This window comes from Perca flavescens, chromosome 13, assembly GCF_004354835.1.
Source record: "Perca flavescens isolate YP-PL-M2 chromosome 13, PFLA_1.0, whole genome shotgun sequence".
Taxonomy (NCBI): Eukaryota; Metazoa; Chordata; class Actinopteri; order Perciformes; family Percidae; genus Perca; species Perca flavescens.
This window is the reverse complement of record NC_041343.1, coordinates 24,630,728-24,654,150: the sequence shown is the minus strand read 5'-3', so window position 1 is coordinate 24,654,150 and position 23,423 is coordinate 24,630,728. Positions and strand designations below refer to the sequence as shown.

Here is a 23,423-nt window from a genome sequence, read left to right as displayed (position 1 = left end):
TATTATTGATTTTCAAATATTGCACCTACGCTACAGAACAAAATATTCTGTAGCGTATTTTGCCGTCAATACTGCCAACGTTGTCTTCAGTCAATCAGTATATATTTATGTTTAACATGAAGTATACTGCTTGAGTGCAGTAAATCAATGGGAAACATACATGTGTCCAGACAAGGCTAGCAGCAGCGCCGCATCAGACACATTTCTGGTGTGCAAAGACATCCAAGCAGCTTACACGCAACAGAAACGCCACGCTCACGCCACGCAGCCAGTGTGTGGCCGGCCTAACTACGTCTTGTTGCGATGTTATGTTAAAAAGAACGGTCACGTGATTAAAACTGTCACAGCGATCATGTATTACGGTGTTGAAAATGGCCACCGTGCAGCCAAATTACAGTCATATATATATATATATATATATGGAGTTGGTAGGTTTAAAAACATCCAACAAGATAAAAGGTTGTGCAAACTATGTGAATTAGGAGAACTTGAGAATGAATCAAATTTTTTTTGTATTGTCATTATCATGAGTTAAGAACACCCATCATCTTACATGAAATGTCTGTTCAAAATCCTGAAATGTTCTGGTGTACTGATGATGACCAATTGGAGTGGTTGTTTAAATTTAACTTAGTAGTTGTTGGCGACTTTTTTTTCTAAAGCATGGCAAAAAAGACAAGAAGGTTTATTTGTTAATTTGTTGTTGCTATTTTGGTATCTGGTCCCTTGCTATAAGAAATGGCGCCTTGTAAGCCCACGTGGGCTGGGCATACTCTTTGTGTGCATGACACAATAATACAATTAAAATAGTTATTATAGAGCCACAAAGTCTGCAGAGAGGGAAGGTAAGGATGGATGAATGGGTCAACAAAATGTTAGACTTTGACACAGGAGATTTCTGGTTGCTTCCTGCAATAAGTGTTTTCTTGCTCTCAACTTTTTGCTCCCTCCATCTGCTATAGCAAATTTGTCATACAGTATATTATTAATATTACAATATTTTTTTAACAAGAATGCATCAATGTCTGTGAAAGATGTCGCTAATAGTGATGAATCCACAGATAATATCACCAGACTGCAGCTCCCCTGAGCTCTTTGCTTATTCTCTCTCTATGTGTCACACAAATTTGTGGCAAGGTCGACCACTGATGCTTCATCAGATCAGGTCTGACACAGTTAATCAACAAAAAAGCACAACAGGGAGAGCCACAATCAGATTACCAGCAGGTAACACACATATTGTGTCTGTGTAGATTGTAACAATGCAGTGAGTTTACAGTGCTAAGCAGTTTTAGCAGCACTTGGAAGAAACATTTCTGCTTCCCAGCCTGTTCTTCTAGGGGAGCACTATCACGCCACTCTGCTTTTACCATCCACAAATTCACATTAAAGAAAATGGAGAACATATCATGATTTAATCCAGGTTTAAATCATTTAAAACATGTTTTTTTGTTTGTTTTAGTTTGTTTTTTCAGTGTAACTCCTTATATTTAATTCATGAGGCCTACATAGAATGAGCTGCATAATCAATTCAGTCAGGAAATGTGTCAGTGAGGAGAGAGGAAGCATGGTGAATGATTTCAGCCATATCATGAATTTAGACCCAATGACAGTTATAGAAGGGCACGCGGAGAGCGCAGACCTCCGCCAAGGCCATGGCCTCTCGCAATGTTAACGAAAGTGAAAAAAGATTTGTTTATCCGCCCATGATTCGGATCCGCTCCAAACTTTAATGGGTTCTTCCTTAGCCCATGCCCTTTCCACCAAGTTTCATTCAAAATGAGCCAGTAGTTTTTTATGTAATTCTGCTGACAAACAAACCAACAAACCGAACCAATAACATGACCTCCTCCCAGAGGTAATAATAGACTTTATCAGTCCATGCTATAGTTAAACACTCAAGATGAAACATAAACATATGCATGAACTTTGTGGAGTGCAAAATGGCAAACTGTAAATATACCTTACTGTACTGATACTTTTACGAACCGTAATCGCAATATAAATAAAATGACTTTCATTACCTTAAGGACTGATACTATATTTTTCCCTTTCAAATAGACTTTTTTTTTTCTCTCCAAAACATTAATCTCCCATTTCCAGAATATCAAATCAGATTATTCAATTTGGTCAGTATCCGTAATCAATTATAGCACTTAATTATTGATAGTCTGATTACTAAAATCTCTCTTAATGTTGTAATCTGTTACTTCCCGGGCCTGGTTCTATGTCAGGACAGTCATGGCCGCTTGCAGCGTTGCTCTGTGATGGTTTGAGCTTTCTCTGTGGCCATGTGGGCTTTGAGAACAGTGACTGAAGTCAAAATGGTTGACAAGCAGCCAACTGAGCCAAGCCCTACAGAGCTGTAATGACCTCATTCTCTGCCTCTCTGCTCCATCAGCTCCACTCATTGACCCCGAGCGAGGAGCGAGCTGCTGAGAGCGGCTGGTTCCCTCTGCTGGACACACTTAGAGTATGATGCAGTGGTGACGTACAAGTCTCCTCGCTTTTCACCAAATGCTTGCTAGGATAGACTCCTGCAGCCGAGGACAATTAAAGTCAAAATATGTAGGAAAAAAGTGCATGTTATTTGGAAGAAATACATGCTACTTCTGAAAGCACAAATGTAATCCTCAAAGTAGATCCATTATGCTTTTCCCTTATTTTCTGTAAATATATAATGGTACAAATGGCCAAAGCTTCAAATAATGAGGTTCATGTATGTAAAAGCAATCCCTGTGAGCAAAAACCTCACTCTGCTATCAAGTTTTTTCTACTCTTGACTCGAACAGATGTCAACTCGTGCCGGATTTCTTTATATGGTCATTTGCTCCAGGCACATTACTGCAGTGTTTACATTAGATACGCTGCTACACGTAGCTATATGCTAACTTCAGGGAAACCTGTAATCCTGGTTGCAGATGTTAATTTCTCCCTAATTTCGGATTTTGATACATTGTTATATTAAAAATATCGAGTAAAACGTTAAAACCAAAAAGGAGGCAAGAAAGGAAGGAAAATGGGATGAAAGAAGGAAACAAGGGAATGGAAGAAGATTTAATAAAAATGAGAGAAACAAAAGACAGAAAGCAAATATTTAGGCATTCATTTGTCCATTCTTGACCTTTTGGAACAGTACATGAAACAAAATGAGCTCAACAGTCCATTTACTTGCTTTTCTGGGCTCTCGCCTATATTTCATAGTCTTCATTCAGTGAATGGAGCTGTTTAGGTGAAATGTGCTTTAAATCTCTGAAAAATAGGTGGACCTTTTCAGATTATGTATTAATTGAACATAAAAAGGATATAGAGACAGAAACACACAGAGATAAAGACAAAAGTAAAGAAAGGGATATGTAAGTTCTTATCATTTGGGTGAAATTCCCCTTTAACATGACCGTATTGATTGTGTGATTGTGTTGACCGTGCAGTAAACAGTTCAGTAAAACAGAAAACAAGTGCACTTTTGCATAGATACATTACTGATTTTATTCACAATCTATCACAGCTGAAACATTTCTCATTGGAGAGGACTGAGGCAGTGCTGCCGGGCAGGCTAGCAGCCCAGATCCTCCTGAACTGGAAAATAAAGAAAAATGTTTGCATATGAAAATATATTGAAACGCATCTATTTGTAGATTAACTAAAACCAGTTAATTTAGCTCTGTATACAATTTATTCTCAGATGGCAAAGAAAGCAGTATTAGGTCTCCTCAGAGATTACCCAGAGAGCAAACAAATGTAGGCCTTCAGGCAACCAAAGAGCCACCATTGGTCCCATGTTGCCAAAACATTTTGAAAATGATCAGAGTTGATAGATTTTGACCAACTGACCAGATGATAATGCTATTTTGTCAACCAAACCGTGATGCTGGCCCAACATAAGCTTGTTGCTAACAGAGTAAGGCACTTGAGGTCCCATGATAGTCAAGACATTTTTTACAGGCTTTCCACTGAAATTCGGCTCCGTGTCCACTGGGCAGTTCTGTTCGGTCAGTAGTGTTAATCACATATTGAGGGGGAATGTCTGCGCACTATACTATGTAACTAGGACTACAGTTTAGAAAATTAGCCGACTGGCTAACACTGCCAGAAATGTTGATTAATGCACTTTGTCCTAATAAATAAATAAATATGTCTACAGTATGGCTGAAACATAAGCACGGTACTATAGTTAAATATGATCTTTTAACATACTTCAGTATCTTGTAACTGGTGCTGCAGCCTGTTAAACAAGTTACAGGACATGCATCTGTAAATTGGATCTGTTACACAAACTGAAACTATTTCCATGTAAAATTAAGTGACGACTTGAAACTCATCCTGACCCCCTACCAGCAGTAAAATCACGCAAGGTCCTTGAGCATAATCCATGACTCGGACAGACAAAAAACCTCCAGGTAGAGGTGGAAGAACACTGAACACTGAACAGATTTCCTGTCTTTACCTGATAAATAATACCAAAGCAATTGGTCTGTTCAACATATACAAAAACTTATCTGTAGGCTTTATGAAACGTACATAGGTAGAAACAGGTTTTACATTTTGGATTTATGGTATTTATCTGTCCAATTCTAATGTCTTACATGTCAATAGTCAACATGGTATCACGGTAAAGTTAATAATGTCACAACATAGAAACTGGCATTTGTTTAATTTGACCTGCTGTTTATAGTAATTAGTCATCTCTAGGTGATCAAGACGAAATAAACATCGACTCCAACTGTTATCAAAAGGAGGAGAGTTGCATATTAGCACATATTGAAAGTTGTGTATTTGTCTGGAGAGACAGACAAGAGATGAATAGAAATGCTTCAGAAAACACTGTGTTGTATGTATTTGTGGTTTAACCAATTTCCCTGTTATCTCTGTATAAGTTACATCTTCTTATCACTATCAATACATATGCAGCTATCATACGTATATAATGTGGATGAAGCTGGTTTGGGAACCACAAATAGATGCTTTTTTTATTGGCAATAGGAAGCTGAAAACATCAATGTCTGCAATGTAGCAGTCTCTATGTTAAGAAGATTTTTAGGCTCATAACAGCCTCAGTGTAAAGTCAGCTAGTTTCTGTGTTATTTTTTCTGAAAACTTTCTACCCAGAACTGCCATCAACCTGTGGATCAGTGAAACAAGGCGCAGCACCTTTTAAGACGAACTCCTAGTGGACTTGAAGCAGCCAAACATGCTTCCTAATGTAAAAAAAGGCCGGAACACAGGCAACCAGGAAAACTCAGACACAAAAAATCTCAATAAACATCTTACATAATATTGTGCTTTAACATTTTCTTCCACCGTCATAAAACCCCATAAAACCATGCTCCAGTTCCACCCACCGATGTCACACATAAACACATCAGAGCTACATGTGAACAGCGAATACCCATGCACCTCTGGGTCTATCAAGACATCCCAACCTTAAAATAAAAAGCCTTTTAAAAACTATTACACAGATAAAAACTACCATTTAGCACAAAAGCAAAGCAAACCACCTGATCAAACTACAGTCACACAGTAGAAAACATTCACTGATCGTGCCCATCTTACAATATATATATATATATATATATATATATATATATATATATATATATATATACATACATATTTACATGCAGAGTAGCAATCATAGTAACACATCCACTTCCTTATCCCCTGAGCTAACATGGCTGTGGTGGCTTTGAGGAGGATCTCATGCTACATGCTTGATGGTGCCAGTCTTGTCTAAACGTGCATTAGTGACAACTGGAAACTGAGGCGGCGCTCGTTTGGTAACTTAGGCAGCATGTGGTTCTACCCCAGCACATCGTCTTCCCTTCAGTAAGCCCCATGGTGAGGACATTTGTGAAGTAAAGACCAGAGCCCTCAGCAAAGGATCAACTAATGATGAAACAGAACGGTCCTGAACTATATTATATGAAAAACATGCGTGGCGTTGTAATTGATCAGATAATGACAAATTTAGTAAGACTAACTTTACATTTTAAACTTTCCCAAATCCATACAATATCATAATTCTATACAGTATGTACTACAATGGCTACTAATCGACATAGAATACTGTTTTAGCACTGCTTTACCAACGTTAACAGGAAATGATTCAATAGGTACGACATTGGACGCCATCGGACGCCATCACTGCCAATTAAACTTCACAAAGAGAAAGCAAATTGTTTTTGTTTTTTTAGAAGTAATACCTTTTTTTGTTTTTTAAGATATTTCAGGAATCTCACCATCATCCATGTTTAAATTATTTCCACTTGTGAGCAGCTCCTCTCCTTTTTTTGTGCAAAGCATGTTGGAAAACATCCAGCACACTCGCAAAACAACTGTATATGTGTACATACTGTCTGGTTTTGATGTGTGGATACATACTCAAAACCTGCTAAGAATTAGCATGTAGTATAGATTTGGGACACTCCATCAGTTTCACTTTGTTTGGAAGCTATCTTTCATCCAAGCATTTTCGGGATATCCCCCTTTTGATTCAAGGGAAGACAACATCCAGGCTTGAATGCAGCCTTACTGTAATTTATGAGCTGCCAAGTAGGGATGGGACAAATAATCAATACATTTATATATCACAATACAATCTCCTGTGATACTGAGACTAAGCTGCAACTATCTTTTACTCCAGAATGTTTAACTCTGAACCATTTGGCCTTTTCCTGGTTTGTGCCTCACATTGTTTGTCACAGTTGTATGTGAATGTCCTCATCATGCAGGCAACAAATACAGGAAACTCCTAGATTTTTTTCACATATAGTTTACCACTTCTCTTCAGTTACATACACTGTAATGTATCACAGATGACTGTCTTGCATTATATCACAAAATCACGTTTAGTGATTTGATTGCAGGCAATGTATCGTCATTTCCCAACCCTACTGCAGAGTGCTAATCATTTATTTGCCTGGTCCAAGCACATTCTTCATCGAAATATTGTAGGCTATGTTTTAGTGTTATTGTACATAGTCAGATCAAGAGATTGCTTGTATTAAATTGGAAAAAGAGTATGTTAGAGTAGCATAGACTTTTATTTTTAACAACCTCATACACATTTTGCATTTTTATCATTTCCACATGATATTTAGTTTCAACTACTGCGGGCAGTATGGAGGGCAGCCAATCCAAGCCAGTTTGGGACCCAGTCAACGTTTACTTGGTTAACTGTGATCTGACATGTTTTCAACTTAAACAAGCAGAACACAGTTATAAAGATGATAAAGTAGAGGAAGTAGCTGTTTGTGCCAATTAGTAAATCATCTCAGCTCAGATTCTTTAACAAAACTGTCCTCTGTTCAAATCTCAACCAGTTCCCAGTTGTCATGATTCATTGCACCACCTCCTGGCTGTAGCATAGATTTCTTTCCTTGTCATATTAAGCCCAAATAAAACGGGTACCAGCCCAATTTCGTCAAACCAAAGATTTGAACCAATGATCCCAAATTTAGGGGGGGAGGGATTTCAACCACCACCAACCCTGGGAGCCCTGAGGATGAGGGAGGGAAGGGGGAGGAGCATGCAGAGTGGGAGGGTGGGTGACGTCTGGGTCTTCTTAATCATTCCTGTCGGAGAGAAGCAGTGTGTCTTTAAGGGGTTGTAATGATTTCCTGTTTTAAAATAAAACACAGGTACAGTTGTTACATATTGTACAAATGTTGAGTCAGCTTTAAAAAGAGAAGTATGAAGGTGTCTGGATGTTGGACTATGGAAGCCCTGAAAGGCAAGTGAGGGAAAAAAGATTCTGGTGATCAATTTTCTATGTCTGATCTCAATTGTTTTCTCGCCTGTGTTTATGACTTAAAAACAGGTGAAATAATTTTTATGCCAGGATAATCTTTCTAAGTTCCTTTATTTCATCTGTGAAACAGGTGGGGAAAAAAAAAAAAAAAAAAAAGTTTGGTTTGTTGTTGTAATACTCATTTTGGCCACAAGAGGCTGAAGTGCACCACTATCCCATGTTCTAAATAGGATTAAAATACATTTCTAGCCAAAATAAACATAACTTGCTAACACAGAATATATGTACATTGTGTTTAGAGTGCATGGAGAAACTCACCTGGAAGAAAACATGAATGATTCTGATCCTATTTTAAACCTGGGGTAGTGGTGAAATTCAGCCTTTTTGACTTCAGACTTTTGAGAAGAACAGGCTGGCAAGATAACCTGCATGCACCTTACATGTATTAATTTGCAATAAATGAATACACCTTGAGTAGTTTGGGATGATGCATAGCCCCTGTAAGGCATAATATTAAGGGAAATATTAAGTGAAATTCAGAAAGAAAGTTGTCAGTCAGTGTTTTGGGCTGATCTTAGAGCACACAGATACTGTTAAAAACATGATAACAGTGCTCTTGTGCAGTTTTATCATTATGTTCTGTATATGCAATGCATATCAGAAAAAAAGTCAGCTGAGTTGGGATGAGTCTGAGACCAACTGAAGTGGATTTTCCCCAATAAATCCAACATTTCTCACTCGCCATAAATGCAACACAAAGACTGTATGTTGCAATAGACAGCACATTTACATTTATCTCAGATATTACACAGATAATTCTGAATCATTTGACACAAAATACAGATTTATAATCATTAAATTGCAAGCTTCCACCTAAAACCCTGCAGCAGCACCTTTTTACTACAAGGTGCATCTAGTTCATCTAATTACAAATTGGATGATTAGAACGAGTTTTTCCTTATTTACTAATAAACTACTTTTACTAATATCACTATTATTGGATATTCAGTCATTAACATATACAGTTGTTTTGGATGGCACAACATTTGTTTAGTAGTTCAATGTCCACCAAGACCAAGTCAAACATAAGGCAGATATAGTACATTTAGAAATTCCAATCCAACATGTTTTTGCTCACATTTTGATTTCTTTTTTGTTGTTGTTGTTGTTGTTTGACATTTGTGTAAAGGGAAAACAACTGGTGGGTATTAAAATATATTCAGGGTTGACAATTAGTCTAAACTGTGAAACCAATTACTTCTTTTTTAGTTCTAAACATCCTGGTGGAATAATTTACATCTTCATGCAAAGACCTACAGGAGTTTTCAAACCTTTGCAGTAGTGAAGCCGCCCACACATAAAAACTGCTCTGCGTTGGCTGTGCCATTTCTTTCCTATGGGGGGAGCGGTGGAAACAACTCGGAGAAAGCACTCCCCTTTGCGCCGCGCACCGCTTGAAATTGCTGCTAAGCAGCTGTGCTCAAAGTTCAAATGATGTCAACTTTGACCTCGTTGCCGCTGACCTTTCAAGGCGCAACCAAAGCCAGAAGCAACGATGACGTAGACCTGCACTATGCTTCACTTCTCTGCTCTGCAATATGCTCTGTGCTCTATTTCCTGGTTTTGTGACCACTCCTTGATGTGAATAGGAACCTGGTGCCATTCATCATTCAACCATTCGTGCTGTATCATTTCAACATGTTAAAAACTGTACATATTGTTACTCCTGTCCAAAACCTTTTTGTGTCTTTTCCTTACTTGGAATTAAAATGTCCTACCTCTCTTGAGTTGGCCTTGAGCCTACAATAATGTGTGGGCGGCCTAAAACCTTTATACATTTTAGTGAATAGAATAGAATTTTTTTTTTTTTTTTAAACATTTACAAATTTACAATAATTTGGTGGCCCCCCCTGTACTAACTCTGAGGACCCCCTAGGGTCCCCGGACCCCTCTTGAAGATCTCTGTTCTAGAGTATAAACCCCTCACTCTCACTCTGACCTATGTCCCACATTTCATTATGTCAGTGTTGAATGTGGTGCGACTTGGTGTAGGTGGTCTGTTGGCAGAGAGAGAATTTAACACGGTGTCTCAATGCCAGCAGGTTTCTCAGAATGAGTCTGCTCATCATCAAACATCTCCCATACAGCAGCGGTGCCCAATGTCTGCAGTTTCATTAAACCAAACATTATTAATAAGCAACACTCCTGACACAAAGTCATCCATAAGACCTAGTAAACCGCTCACTCAGGTGCTTGTTGATAACATTTTATCATGCAGTATGTTGAGAAATAGTAGGTGGCTAATATTATCTTTTCCCCCTCCCTCCCGTTTTTACCTGCTTGTACATCTCCCCAGTTTTCTCGATGACGATGGTCTTGGCTTCTTTGACGGGCGAGGTGACGTTGTAGTCGTCGCTCAACAGACCAAGGAGAGGGTACTGGTTCCTGTACCTACACACACACACACACACACACACACACACACACACACACACAGGTATTAATGCCTGAGCACACAGATTGGATGCATAGTTTAATAATAATAATAATTTGGTTTTTCAACATATTGGGGCTGATATTTTTCCCTTTTTTTTTTTTTTTTTTTTTATTCCTCTCCTGGACCATAGGTTTAGCTATTTTTACCATCTACTGGCTCCATCTTTTTACTATCAAACGATCACCCGTATAATAACGTTCTCTTCTGTGTAGTCAACTTGCATTCACAGCAGTTTAATGGACCAAGGGTAATAGTGGAACAGTGGAATATACTGTGTTAAGATATATCCACTCAAGCTGCATAATCCACTTCTCTCCTGTTGATTTGTATGTATCAAATTGTTGCTTTGCCAAGTTATCACTAAATATGCTACTTTCAGCATTTAAACTGCTTCTTTTATTAAACCAACTGTCCAAAAAACTAAATATATGCAATTAACTATAATGTAAGACATGAACAAACAGCTAATTGCTACATTTGAGAAGCTGGGACCTTCAAATATTTTGCATATTTGCATGAAAAACTGATCTGTGATCACAGGTAGATTGCTGTGATATTGTACCTCTTTGTGATGATGGTTTTGGTGACTTGGTTCTTGGAGCTGTCGCTCCTCTCCTGCATCAGCTTCCTGATCTCCTGAGGGCCACAAAAGGTCAGCAGAGTTAGCAGGTGAACACCTACAGGTCATCCCTGTTACGACTAGTGTGCTTCATAAGAATACAGTGGGTAATGCATGTTGAAGTTCACAAAAATAATATATCTGCATTTATTTCTTTGTGTCTGTCGAGTATCAAAAACAGTCTCAAGTACCGAAAGTTGGCATTGATCGGTCGGATTTGTAGTCTTGTTAATTAAGTCTTTGATCAGATTGTTACAAATTGAAATAATAGTTTCCTTAATGTTATTTCATGTTGTTTCATTCATTTTGCTTTTGTTTTGACGTTTGAGAATTTTGGCTTTTTTTTGTTAAAGGAACACGCCGACTTATTGGGAATTTAGCTTATTCACCGTAACCCCCAGAGTAATACAAGTCGATACATACCCTTCTTATCTCCTTACGTGCTGTAACGCTGTCTGACGGCTCCAGCATTAGCTTAGCCTAGCACAGATCCTGCAGGTAACTGGTTCCAACTAGCCTACTGCTCCCAATTGTGACAAAAGTGACAAAATAACACCAACATGTTCCTATTTACATGTTGTGATTTGTAGAGTCACAGCGTGTACACAAAACAACGTAACATGAGACACACGTACACGCTGTTACTCTATAAATCACAACATGTAAATAGGAACATGTTGGTGTTATTTTGTCAGTTATTCGGAGCAGTAGGATTGCTGGAACCATTCACCTGCATGTTCTGTGCCGGCCTGATGCCGCTGGAGCCGTCAGCACGCACAGAGATGAGAAGGGTATGTATCGACTTGTCTAACTCTGGGGGTTACGGTGAATAAGCTAAATTCCCAATAAGTCGGCGTGTTCCTTTAAATGCAAAAAAAGTGTAATTAGCTGATTTATTTGTTTTTTTGTGTGTGTGTGTGTGTGTGTGTGTGTGTGTGTGTGTGTGTGTGTGTGTGTGTCAGCACCCTAAGGTGACATGGCATTACTGAGGTTAAATTTACTGACAGCCCTCTTCAGTTGGTGCTGCACAAAAACAAAAAATGCAGTCGGACCTGAAAGGTGAAAAGTAATCAATGAAAGCTCAGAAGCCTAGAGTGAGAGAGAGAGTGTGTGTGTGTGTGTGTGTGTGTGTGTGTGTGTGTGTGTGTGTGTGTGTGTGTGTGTGTGTGTGTGTGTGTGTGTGTTTCTTTCTATGTAAACCGATCACATTTCCCAGCAGGGTTGGTTTTTATGATGTAAACACTTAATTCCAGGTAAGTCACACACTTTCTTTCTGCAACAACAAACAGGAATTAAAAGACCAGAGGTTTTGCATATATCAACCCATCACGCATTCCAGGCATCCATTGGTTTCCATTCATTTCCATACATCCTTCAATTGGCAAACTCTTGGAAATTGCTTGAGTATTATAAACCATCACCATGAGCATCAAGTCTGTATTTTGCAGTCAGTGTAGACTTATCAAATCAATCTGCACTTATAGTGCAATACTATGTAATGGCAGTGAAACTGTTAAAGAGCAGTAACTGCAGGGTCACGTCTCGGAGTTCTCCCCATCCACATGCACTTGCTTTAAACAAAAGCTTTTGCCAAACTAATGTAATAAAAAATAATGCAGACTTGATGTGGATGGAAACCAATGTCTGGAACTGAAGGAAAACTAAGCAAAAGAAAATACAACAACTGTGTAGCCTGCAGTCAAAAATGGTTGACAAGAAATATGAATACTTGATTTGTATTTAAGGAGCTGAAACATGCAAACTAGATTTGCTTGTTTTAGGATTAAAATAAATGAAAGAAAAATTTGTTAGAATTAAACTTTTTCAAAATTCCTTTTTAAAAGAAGCAGTTTTGAACAAACTGCTGCTAATCTCGAATGACCCCACCCCCCAAAAAAAGGTTTGCCTCATGAGATCAGCCAGTCCTCACAAAACTACATTTAAAGAGCATCACAGAGAACCTGATTCTCTCCCTGAGCAACAGTGGCTGTTGGTGTGTTACTGTATGTTACAGACCTCCTCCTGTCGGGTGATGGTGGTCTGCCGCTGCTGCAAAGTGGCGAGCAGCTCTGAGATTTTCAGCTGGAGACTCTTGTCTGAGGACGAGTTCTCGGTGGTGACCTCCGTCCTGATCGTTGTTATCTGGTTCTGGAGGGAAGATGGAGAGAGACGAGGGGCAAATGAGTAAAAAGAGAGCTTAAAGTGCTCATATTATGCTTTTTGTCTTTTCCCCTTTCCTTTATTGTGTTATATATCTTTTTGTGCATGTTATAGGTTTACAAAGTAAAAAAGCCCAAAGTCCACCCCAAAGGCACTTACCATCTCCAACAGAAAACACTTTTCACCAACTGCTCCAAACAGCTCTATTGTAGTCCAGCCTTTACTTCAGAGACAAACGTGCGTCACTTTGTAACACACGTTATAATGCTCACCTAGCTGCTAGCATGGTATGCCCTCATACTCTGCTTCTGACTGGCTAGTAGTCCTTACCTAGCTACTGCGTATGTGCGACTCCCAACAAAGATGGAACAGAAGTGAGATGTCTCACTCTGTAGCTAAAACAGAGAGCTCAACACACAGGGTGAAAAGAGGAGCTGCATCAATGTGCAGTAAAACAAATAGTATATGGTGTTTTCTGAAAATTAAAACACATAAACCTATTCTGGTACAACATCTAAATACAAGTATGAACCTGAAAATGAGTATAATATGAGATGACTTTAAGTAACTTATGAGCTGTTCTTACCACATCTGTTCTGCAAGATGACTTCCCTGAGGGTATTTTTAGCACAATGTTTGTCTTTGTGTGTGTGTGTGTGTGTGTGTGTGTGTGTGTGTGTGTGTGTGTGTGTGTGTGTGTGTGTGTGTGTGTGTGTGTGTGTGTGTGTGTCTTGATGAAGACAGGATAAAGTAAGGCAGGCCTTCATCCCGCCCTAATGAAGGCACGGTAGACCAAACAGTTTGTTGAATACAGCAATTTCCCAAGTATTTACAATTCATCCTGAGACATTTGATTCTTGTTTGATTCTCACCCGCAGCCTCTGTATCTCCTGGTCTTTTTCTTGTCTCAAAGAGCTGAGCTGATCTTTGTACTGACGTGACAACTCCTCTGTCTTGATATGCAGGCTGGTGCTGCTGCCCTGGCCTGCCAGCTGCAGGACAGATTGACAAGAATGGAGGGAAAGAAAAAGTGAGTCATCATCTCTTTTGCATAGCTAAACTTTCCCGCCTCAATGTTTTGATATCAATTATTTGGATCGCCTTATCAACATTTAAGTGTCTCAAACGGTCTTTGTGCAAAAGTTTGGAACATGGAAAATGAATCATTTTATCTAGCCGTCATGTAATAACTTCTGTTGGATTGAGTTATGTCAAAAGCTGGCTTCTAAAACTGAAATGTAACGGCAGTCACAGATCAAAGAGCCGGTTTAAAATGCGGACTGCCTGCAGCTTTTTTTTCTAAACCCACGGATTATGCAAGTATTTTTTTACTCACTGTTCTACGAAGTCTAACCCCTCATCTAGACCGCATACTTCATGTCAGCGGCGCACTCGACACTGAAACATCTGTCTATGCCATCACAAACCATAAAATCAAAGTACAAGGAAGATAATAAGATATGATAAAAGTTGATAAACCCTAAAATAAGTTGGAAAATAGTAATGTTTTATTGGGCATTAACCTCGCATTTATGTTTTGAAAAAAAATAAAAGGTGACAGGTGGCGTGTTACCTTCTGTCGGAGTATCTCATTCTCCTTCTCCAGCGCTCTCATCCTCCCCTCCATCTCTTTGACCCTGAAGTCGCGGCTCGAGTCGCTGTTTCGGGCGCTCAGGAGCTGGCTCTCCAGGGAACGCTGGATACTGCTGCTCTCCTTCAAAGACACCTGGAGAGGGAGGACACACACACACACACACACACACACACACAAACACAAACACAAACACAAACGCAGGAAGTCAGAAACACCCAGGTTAAACTTATTTGGAAGAGAAAACAAAGGCAAACTAATTACGACCCAAACTGTGTGTTGTAAACATCCAGACGTACAGTAGTTGTGCGCACACACACACACACACACATTTCCTGTGCAATGAAGGATTATTTACAACATTTCAGGTGCAGGCGCTCCAAATAAAATGGGTCAAATAATCTGACTGCTCGCGGTGTCCTCCCATTGGACTTCGTTATAGCGATGTAGCCACATTAACAGATCTTGGTGAGTACAAAGTCATCATACAGTAATTGACAGGAATTTTAGGATGGAATCATCCTTTTATATGTATCCTTTGTTGTTTGTAATATTTAAGACCCCAACATGTGCTCACACACGCGTCTCTCTGCATATACATGTTTTCTTTTAATAAGATACAAAAGAATACAATGATTACTTTTCAGTGTTGTGTCAATTGTCTGTGCTAAATTAACTTTCTACAGACACCAGCGCCTGCAAGGCATCCTGGTCTATTTTAAAACAAGTAAATGCACCTTCAGTGACAACATAAACACCCTGATCATTAACTTCACTGTAAAAACACACACACACACACACACACACACACACACACACACACACACACACACACACACACACACAGGTGTACTGTACCTGGAGCTGTCTGTTGTTTTCTCGGACGGCCTCCAGGAGGCAGTCATACTGCTGAGCCTGGTCTGCTTTGAAACTAAGATCTCTCTCCAAAGACTCCTTGTCACTCTCCAGACGCTGCGACCACAGAAGGACAGCGATATCTTCATTTGGACAGTAATACATTGGCATCATTTTTCAAATTTACCAAAAAGAAACTTTGGGAATTGGTTAAGTGTTTTCTCCTGGGTGGGTGGAGGAATTGGAAACCTGTGTTATTCTTGTGTTTATGTCTCTTTTTGTTTTTTTTATCAAAAGAGAGTAACAACAGAACATATTTTTCATGCTAATTGTTTCCGTTTAGAAATGCAAGCACACAGAGATACTGACTCCACCACACCGCATTAACACTGGCAGTAATAAGCTGTTATTATCTGGCCGCCTATTGTCTAAAGTAGGGATCTTCAATAGGTGGTCCGGGGCCTCTAGAGGGTCTTCAGAGTTAATGCAGGAGGGGGCCTCCAAATTATTTTTCATTTTTGAAAGTTTTTTCAAAAATTAAAAAGTTTTAACATGAATCCAACATATTATTAGCAAATATAAACCCCCACTGCTTCTTGGCCTATAGTCAAGGTAGTCACTAAGGCCATCCACAGATACAGTTAATCCTAAGGATTCACTTTCACAAGTATGTTTAACATTAAAACATGATTTACAGTAGAAAATCATGCCAACAATTATTAGGCTATTTTAATAGCTTGGTATTCTATCAAAAAAGGTATGTATAAAGGCTTTAGACTGCCCCACATTTTATTGTGGGCCCAGTTTAATATAATATATAATATCATTTTATACAATATATGTAGTAGGGAGTCCCTGCTCCATCTCTCTTTCAGTTAAGGGGTCCTTGGCCTAAAAAACATTGAAGACCCCTACTCTAAAGCATTCAATTAGTTCACATAATTGTTTGCAGGCTCTTATAATGTGCTGTACCGGCTGTGGGGACAACCTGAGCCAAACTGCTGTAAAGATCTTCTAGATCGGACTATTAATAAGATACTTTACGTATATGTTGCTGAAGAAATACTTTTGCATTTTATAACTAGATCAAATCTTTACTTGTTTTAGTACTTTGAGTAAATGATCTGAATAGTAATTCCACGACTGCTTAATAATTTATCTTTCCACAATATGATAAAGCTTTTTTTTAAGCAAATTTAGGCAACCAGTTTCAGATGATCTGAGTGCTATTCTGCTTGATGCTGCTGACGCGTTTGTTTATTTTCTACTGCCACCATGAAGTCCAACTGGCTTGCAATTGTAAGTTGCAATTACAGAGTCAGCGGTTGGGCCAAACAAAGGAGGGAGGAGTTTTTAAATCTCAGTAATGGTGACAAAACTAGACCTTACCCGCAGGTCCTCAGACATGTGGAGGAGCTCCTCTCTCAGACTGCTGAAGGTGGACAGCAGTAGGCGCATGCTCTTATCTGCAGTGAGACGAGTCTGACAAAGAAACACACACAGAAAGATTAATTAACACATAAATGATGTGCATCATCACAGTATGTCATATTCTGGCCTACTGGGAAGTGTGTTATAATTACCCAAAATGTATTTCAGTGTTGTTTTATTGAAATAATGATCAATAACTCACTCACCTGCAGCAGGTAGCGGATTTGTTGTTTGGTCATTTCACTGGCTCCTTTGGGAAGCAAAGCCTCCACCTCCTCTCTATCCACCTAAACACACACACACACACACACACACACACACACACACACACACACACACACACACACACACACACACACACACACACACACAATAGAAACAAATGAATAAAACTGTCGCTTGTAAAATAAAGGATGAAGAAAATACTTTCCCTTTTAATTTGTTTACACAGATTTGTATATTTTTGAGAAAGTGTTTGGTCCCTTGACCTCTACTAAAATAACCCATTTGCACTGCATGATAAACTGCATCATTAGCATAAAAACAAAACTTTTTCTCAGTGGGAATGTCTGTTAAGGGGAGACTCGTGGGTACCCATAGAACCTATTTTCACTTAGATATATTGAGGTGAGAGGTCAAAGGACCCCTTTGAAAATGGCCATGCTAGTTTTTCCCTCGCCAAAATTTAGCCCAACTCTGGAGCGTTATTAGACCCAACATGCTAGCATGACATTTGTTGGTACCAAAGGATTCCTTAGAAAAACTGAGCCTGCTACAGCCTCTAAGAGATATTATGTCGGCCAGGCCAGCTATAGCGTTGTAACAGGTTAAATTACAAAAATACAAGAACATACAGTACACACAAAGAAAAGTACTGGCTGGATATTTTCAGTGAAGAATCAAACGACTGAAACAAATGTCCTGACAGTTCATTTCTGATTTTTAAACCGAAGCTAGCTGAATGTTTTACATTTTTCATCATGAAGAATATGACCTCTGATTGTTTTTAAATGTATTAATTTCATATTCTTCAAAAAATAGTTTAAATACAGGCTCTAAATGGACTTTGACCACAGAGGAAGGTGTGTCTGCTGAGCTCTGTTCAGATTAATTTATCAGATGTGTGTGATGCCGGTTCATTTCTCACCTTGTAGTCATTGCTGGGATCCAGCTGGTGATTCCTGTAACACAGAGAGGAAAGACAAACAATGAGGACAACAGCATGAGTGAGTGTGTATGTGTGGGTGTGTGTGATAAGGGGATTACCATCATCAGTTAGTAAGACATTAAATTGGGGTTGGGAGTAAGTACAGTATGTTAAATAATTGTATAATGCTGATATGCTCATGTTCATGACTTCAAACTGCATTTGAAGAAAATAAGACACTTTAGTTTGTTTAGTCCACTCAGCCCCGAGTCCATTACTGAAGAATCTTAAATCTATAAAATGTGTCACAAATACTTAGTTTTCATTTTTAAAATCATTTAAAAAAAAGTTTAAAAAAATATATATATATATATATATATTTCTGTGTATCCTGCTGTGGACAGATACATGCCTAAAATGCACAAGGACTTACTGTCCACGGATCTTGGACACGTGCTCAGAGATGCAGGAGTGGATGTCACAGTTCTTCCTGTAGACATCGGCCAGCAGCTCGCCAAAGTAACGCGTGTCCAACTTGGTCGGCTGGGGAATTTCCCTCAGCTCGGTCTTCACTTCCGTCCTGGAGATCTTCTCCAGCGGCTGCTGCTTCTGCTGTATGACGTTTACAATCTCGATCTCTTCCACCTCCACCTGTTCTTCCTCTTCTTCCTCCTCCTCCTCCTCCTCCTCCTGGAGGAACAGGACAGAGACAGATTTTAACCACTGTGTATTTGCATGTTCATCTTTTGTGCCTGAATGAGACGAGTTAGTACATTTCTGCTTTATCTTTTCATGTTTTGATCCTTAGAAGTTATAAGTTTCAGTCAGGACACATGCATTGCTAACTGTATACATTAATAATAGTGTTCCCAGTGTCTGCCGGATACAATACAAGTTGGGAAAAAGACATAAAACAACAGTGACAAAGATCTTTATCTTTACTTTATTTGATCAGGGAAAATGCACAAAAAACATTAGTCTATAAAAGAAGAGATGTCATGTGCCAGGTTATAGCAGAAAATGCTAATTTCCACCCGCAGTCACCAGATCACCAGTTTGATAGTGACATATGGTGCAAAAAAAGTCAACACTTCACCCAGTGATATCTACACTATGTTGTGCCAAAACAGTGTGTGTATGAACATGTTTTTGTAGAACAAGTTGTCATTTTGCTCAGATAACAGATGATGAAGGACATGTAGTGTGATGATGTAATGTTTCATCATTAGTTTGGATTCTCTGATCCTGTAATTAACACAAGAAAGTTAAAATGCATTACAAGTAAACCCCATCCTCAGCATTCTGTCAAACAGGATCATTTTTAAAAAGATCATCTGAGGAGCAGATTTAGTGGCAGCTCATTGATAAAACCTGAGGTCCCAGGATCTCCACCTGCCATCCGGCACAGTCCACGCTGCACCTACGCATGATCTGAGCCAGTGGTTCTCAAGCTTTTTTTTAACAGTTTTTTTAAGCCATGTAACCAGTGCGAATAATTTTTAGTAGGATAAAAAAAGTCTATATAAAGAGGAACAATACAGTGATGTCAGCGCTAGATTTACTAAACCTGGAAACATTTAAATGCTAATGAAAAAAGGCGACAAAAACTTTTTTTTAAACGACAAAACCTTGGAAAAAGACGGTAGAAAAAGGATGTAAGGCAAGAATATGTTGAAAATAGTAATAAAAACTTCATTAAAAAAATAAAAACAATAGAAAGAAGGAAAGCTGTTTCGGTCTGGTATTTTGGTTCTATGTTTTGTGTTATTGTCCGTCCCAGTGACTTTGCCCCTGAGACCGCCCCTGTGACTGCCCCTGAGACCGCCCCTGAGACTGCCCCTGTGACTGCCCCTGTGACCGCCCCTGCCCCTGTGACCGCCCCTGAGACTGCCCCTGAGACTGACCCTGAGACCGCCCCTGAGACCGCCCCTGAGACCGCCTCTGCCCCTGAGACCGCCCCTGAGACTGCCCCTGTGACTGCCCCTGAGACTGCCCCTGAGACCGCCCCTGAGACCGCCCCTGAGACCGCCCCTGCCCCTGAGACCGCCCCTGAGATTGCCCCTGTGACCGCCCCTGAGACTGCCCCTGTGACTGCCCCTGTGACCGCCCCTGCCCCTGAGACTGCCCCTGAGACTGCCCTTGAGACTGCCCCTGAGACCGCCCCTGAGACCGCCCCTGAGACTGCCCCTGTGACTGCCCCTGTGACTGCCCCTGTGACTGCCCCTGAGACCGCCCCTGAGAGACAGGCCCTGAGACTACCCCTGAGACCGCCCCTGAGACCGCCCCTGAGACCGCCCCTGAGACCGCCCCTGAGACTGCCCCTGTGACTGCCCCTGTGACTGCCCCTGAGACCGCCCCTGAGACTGCCCCTGAGACCGCCCCTGAGACCGCCCCTGCCCCTGAGACCGCCCCTGCCCCTGAGACTGCCCCTGAGACCGCCCCTGAGACCGCCCCTGAGACTGCCCCTGAGACTGCCCCTGAGACTGCCCCTGTGACTGCCCCTGTGACCGCCCCTGCCCCTGAGACCGCCCCCTGAGACTGCCCCTCAGACCGCCCCGGCCCCTGAGACTGCCCCTGAGACTGCCCCTGTGACCGCCCCTGAGACTGCCCCTGAGACCGCCCCTGAGACTGCCCCTGAGACCGCCCCTAAGACTGCCCCTGTGACCGCCCCGGCCCCTGAGACTGCCCCTGAGACTGCCCCTGAGACCGCCCCTGAGACCGCCCCTGCCCCTGAGACTGCCCCTGAGACTGCCCCTGAGACTGCCCCTGAGACTGCCCCTGTGACCGCCCCTGAGACTGCCCCTGAGACTGCCCCTGAGACTGCCCCTGAGACTGCCCCTGTGACCGCCCCTGCCCCTGAGACTGCCCTTGAGACTGCCCCTGAGACTGCCCCTGAGACCGCCCCTGAGACCGCCCCTGAGAGACTGCCCCTGAGACTACCCCTGAGACCGCCCCTGAGACTGCCCCTGAGACTGCCCCTGAGACTGCCCCTGAGTCTACCCCTGAGACTGCCCCTGAGACTGCCCTTGAGACTGCCCCTGGGACCGCCCCTGAGACTGCCCCTGAGACTGCCCCTGAGACCGCCCCTGAGACTGCCCCTGAGACTTCCACTGTGACTGCCCCTGTGACCGCACCTGCCCCTGAGACTGCCCCTGAAACCGCCCCTGTGACCGCCCCTGAGACTGCCCCTGCCGGGGCTCTACCTTCGCCGTCCTGTTCGGCCGCCAGAAAGGTTTTGCCTTCCCCGACCCAAGAGTCCTCGACGTCCTGCCTGGCCACCTAAGGGGCTCTACCTTCACCGTCTTGCTCGGCCACCAGAAGGATCTTGCCTTCGCCGCCGGCCGCCGGAGGGGTTTCGGCTCCGGCTGCCTGGGAGTGCTCGATGGTCTATTCGGCCACCGGAGGGGTTCCCCCTTCGCTGCTATCCGCAGTCCTGTTGGCCAAAGCCTTTCTTCCCACTGTCCCCGGTTCCCGAGTGTCCATTGTCCCTGGTACCCAAGTGTCCATTGTCCCCGGTACCCGAGTGTCCATTGTCCCTGGTACCCGAGTGCCCCTTCTGCAGAGTGCCTAGACTCCCGTGGCTGCAAATAAAATTTGCAGCCACGGGAGTCTAGGCACTCTTCGCTGGCTTGCGAGCTGGAAAAACCAAACTCTGGTCAGGCCAATCACATTGTGTATAGAGTCGGTGGGCTATCAACTAGCTTTGCTACCTTCTTCGTTGCTCTGCCTGGTTGTAGCGCTATCCTATTACGTGCAGAGGGAATTTGAAAGACAACCGTTTATCCCGCCCCTTGGATTGAGCCCTGTCAATGGTCAGTTCCCAGACACAACATCTTGATGTGGGTCTGGCTTGTCAGGCTAACATGTGGCAACAGAGTCAAGTCCAACTGTTGTTGCGTAACCTGTTATCTAACGCCGCGCTGAGCTGCCTGCTGTGAGTACTCTTCACACAGAAAGCACTTTCACTCTCTGCAAACACTCACACTCTTTGTTTGCTGGTGGTCCACGCCGAGATTATTTACAATGTTTGCATTGTCTTGATTCAACCTCTTTTCTTCTATTTTTGGCTCCTGTGATGCACTTTGTTACAAAACGGGTTGTTTTACAAATAATTTCTTCTCAGTTACAACCACTCCTTCAGTATTCTCTTGTAGCAACAAGATGACCTGATCTCTCATCTAAGCAGAGGGAAAGCCCTGAGTGGGATTAAGTCTGATACAGAATGAAGTTTTTAATTAAGTTTGGCACTTCTTTTTTTGTAAAAGAATGTTTTTTTTTTTTTTTTTTTTTTTTTTTTGACAGGCCTGTTTGTTACTTTTAGCCTGATTTAACCCTCCCGTCTTAAGGATACAAATGTAATCCAAAGGTGCAGCTGTTTTTCTTGCAACTGCACCAAGGCCCCTACCTGTCCCTCCAAATGCAATATATCATTAGGGTGAGTGTACAGGCTTATTAGTTGCTTTGTGTCCATGATTAGAAACATTCAAATATGTCAAATCTGCACATCAGAAAAAAACAGGTACATGAAGCTGCTTCTGTGTCCCAGCATGCATCTGCCTTAACATAGGGAGTGTGAATCTTTAATTCTAGCATTCAACCCAGCAAAAACCTTAATGTTTAAGAGATGTAACTGAAATATTGAACTATTACAGGCCCAGCACTAAATTAAGAGTCAGAGCTGCATGCATTGTTATTTTAAAGCATGATAAGCATTATAGAAATGTTAGGTTCATATTGGCATTTTTTTCCTTATGAGCCTTTAATTTCATCTCACTTTTATTTTATAATGTCATGCTTCTCTTAAGCTACCAATCTCAACAACTGCTAACAGATTTAGCCAGTAAATTCCTAACTGCATTTCTGTGTTTATTTACAGCAGCACTTTGGGGTTTTAAATGTTGCTTTGCAAAAATCCTGAAGCAAAGTGAGCTTTGAGCCAGCCAGCTCAGTTCCTTACGACAAATGTGGGATTTTAAAGTCACATTCCCTAATGGCTAAATGATCTTAATACTGCTTTTCATCTTGGGATACAAAGGAAGTTCATACTAAAAAGATTAATTACATTCCTTTGAAAACATCAGGGAAGGAAGAAATTGAGGGATTTACATACCCATTTCCTCACTTATGAGATGTGACTTGGCTTAATTTGGTTTTTATCTTGGTTTGACCCGTAACAAAAGAGAGTCTGATGTCATGCCTTCTTAAATATCCAACCTGTGGCTGTGCAGAGCAGTCCAGCCAGATTCCACATGAGCCCCCGGGGAAGATAAGTTTACACACCATTATGCCATTGGAGGGCCACCAAGGCCCGCATGGAGCCCTGCAGCGCTCCAATGTCATGTTCAGCTTCTGTTGACACTCTGTGGTCATCTT

General features: G+C 41.3%; 1 protein-coding gene across 1 annotated transcript in view; it reads right to left on the bottom strand.

Moving 5' to 3' along the window:
* Positions 1 to 5,597: 5,597 nt before the first annotated feature.
* pof1b (POF1B actin binding protein) overlaps positions 5,598 to 23,423 on the bottom strand; it is a 30,783-nt gene continuing 12,957 nt past the window's right edge. The window contains exons 3-13 of the mRNA XM_028596427.1: positions 18,484 to 18,715; positions 18,051 to 18,084; positions 17,110 to 17,190; positions 16,862 to 16,954; positions 15,476 to 15,589; positions 14,600 to 14,752; positions 13,899 to 14,018; positions 12,883 to 13,014; positions 10,810 to 10,883; positions 10,087 to 10,201; positions 5,598 to 7,619 (exon numbers count right to left, since the gene is read on the bottom strand). Of these exons, the coding sequence (XP_028452228.1) occupies positions 7,599 to 7,619; positions 10,087 to 10,201; positions 10,810 to 10,883; positions 12,883 to 13,014; positions 13,899 to 14,018; positions 14,600 to 14,752; positions 15,476 to 15,589; positions 16,862 to 16,954; positions 17,110 to 17,190; positions 18,051 to 18,084; positions 18,484 to 18,715 (1,169 nt within the window). The 3' untranslated portion in view covers positions 5,598 to 7,598. The remainder of the gene's footprint in view (positions 7,620 to 10,086; positions 10,202 to 10,809; positions 10,884 to 12,882; positions 13,015 to 13,898; positions 14,019 to 14,599; positions 14,753 to 15,475; positions 15,590 to 16,861; positions 16,955 to 17,109; positions 17,191 to 18,050; positions 18,085 to 18,483; positions 18,716 to 23,423) is intronic.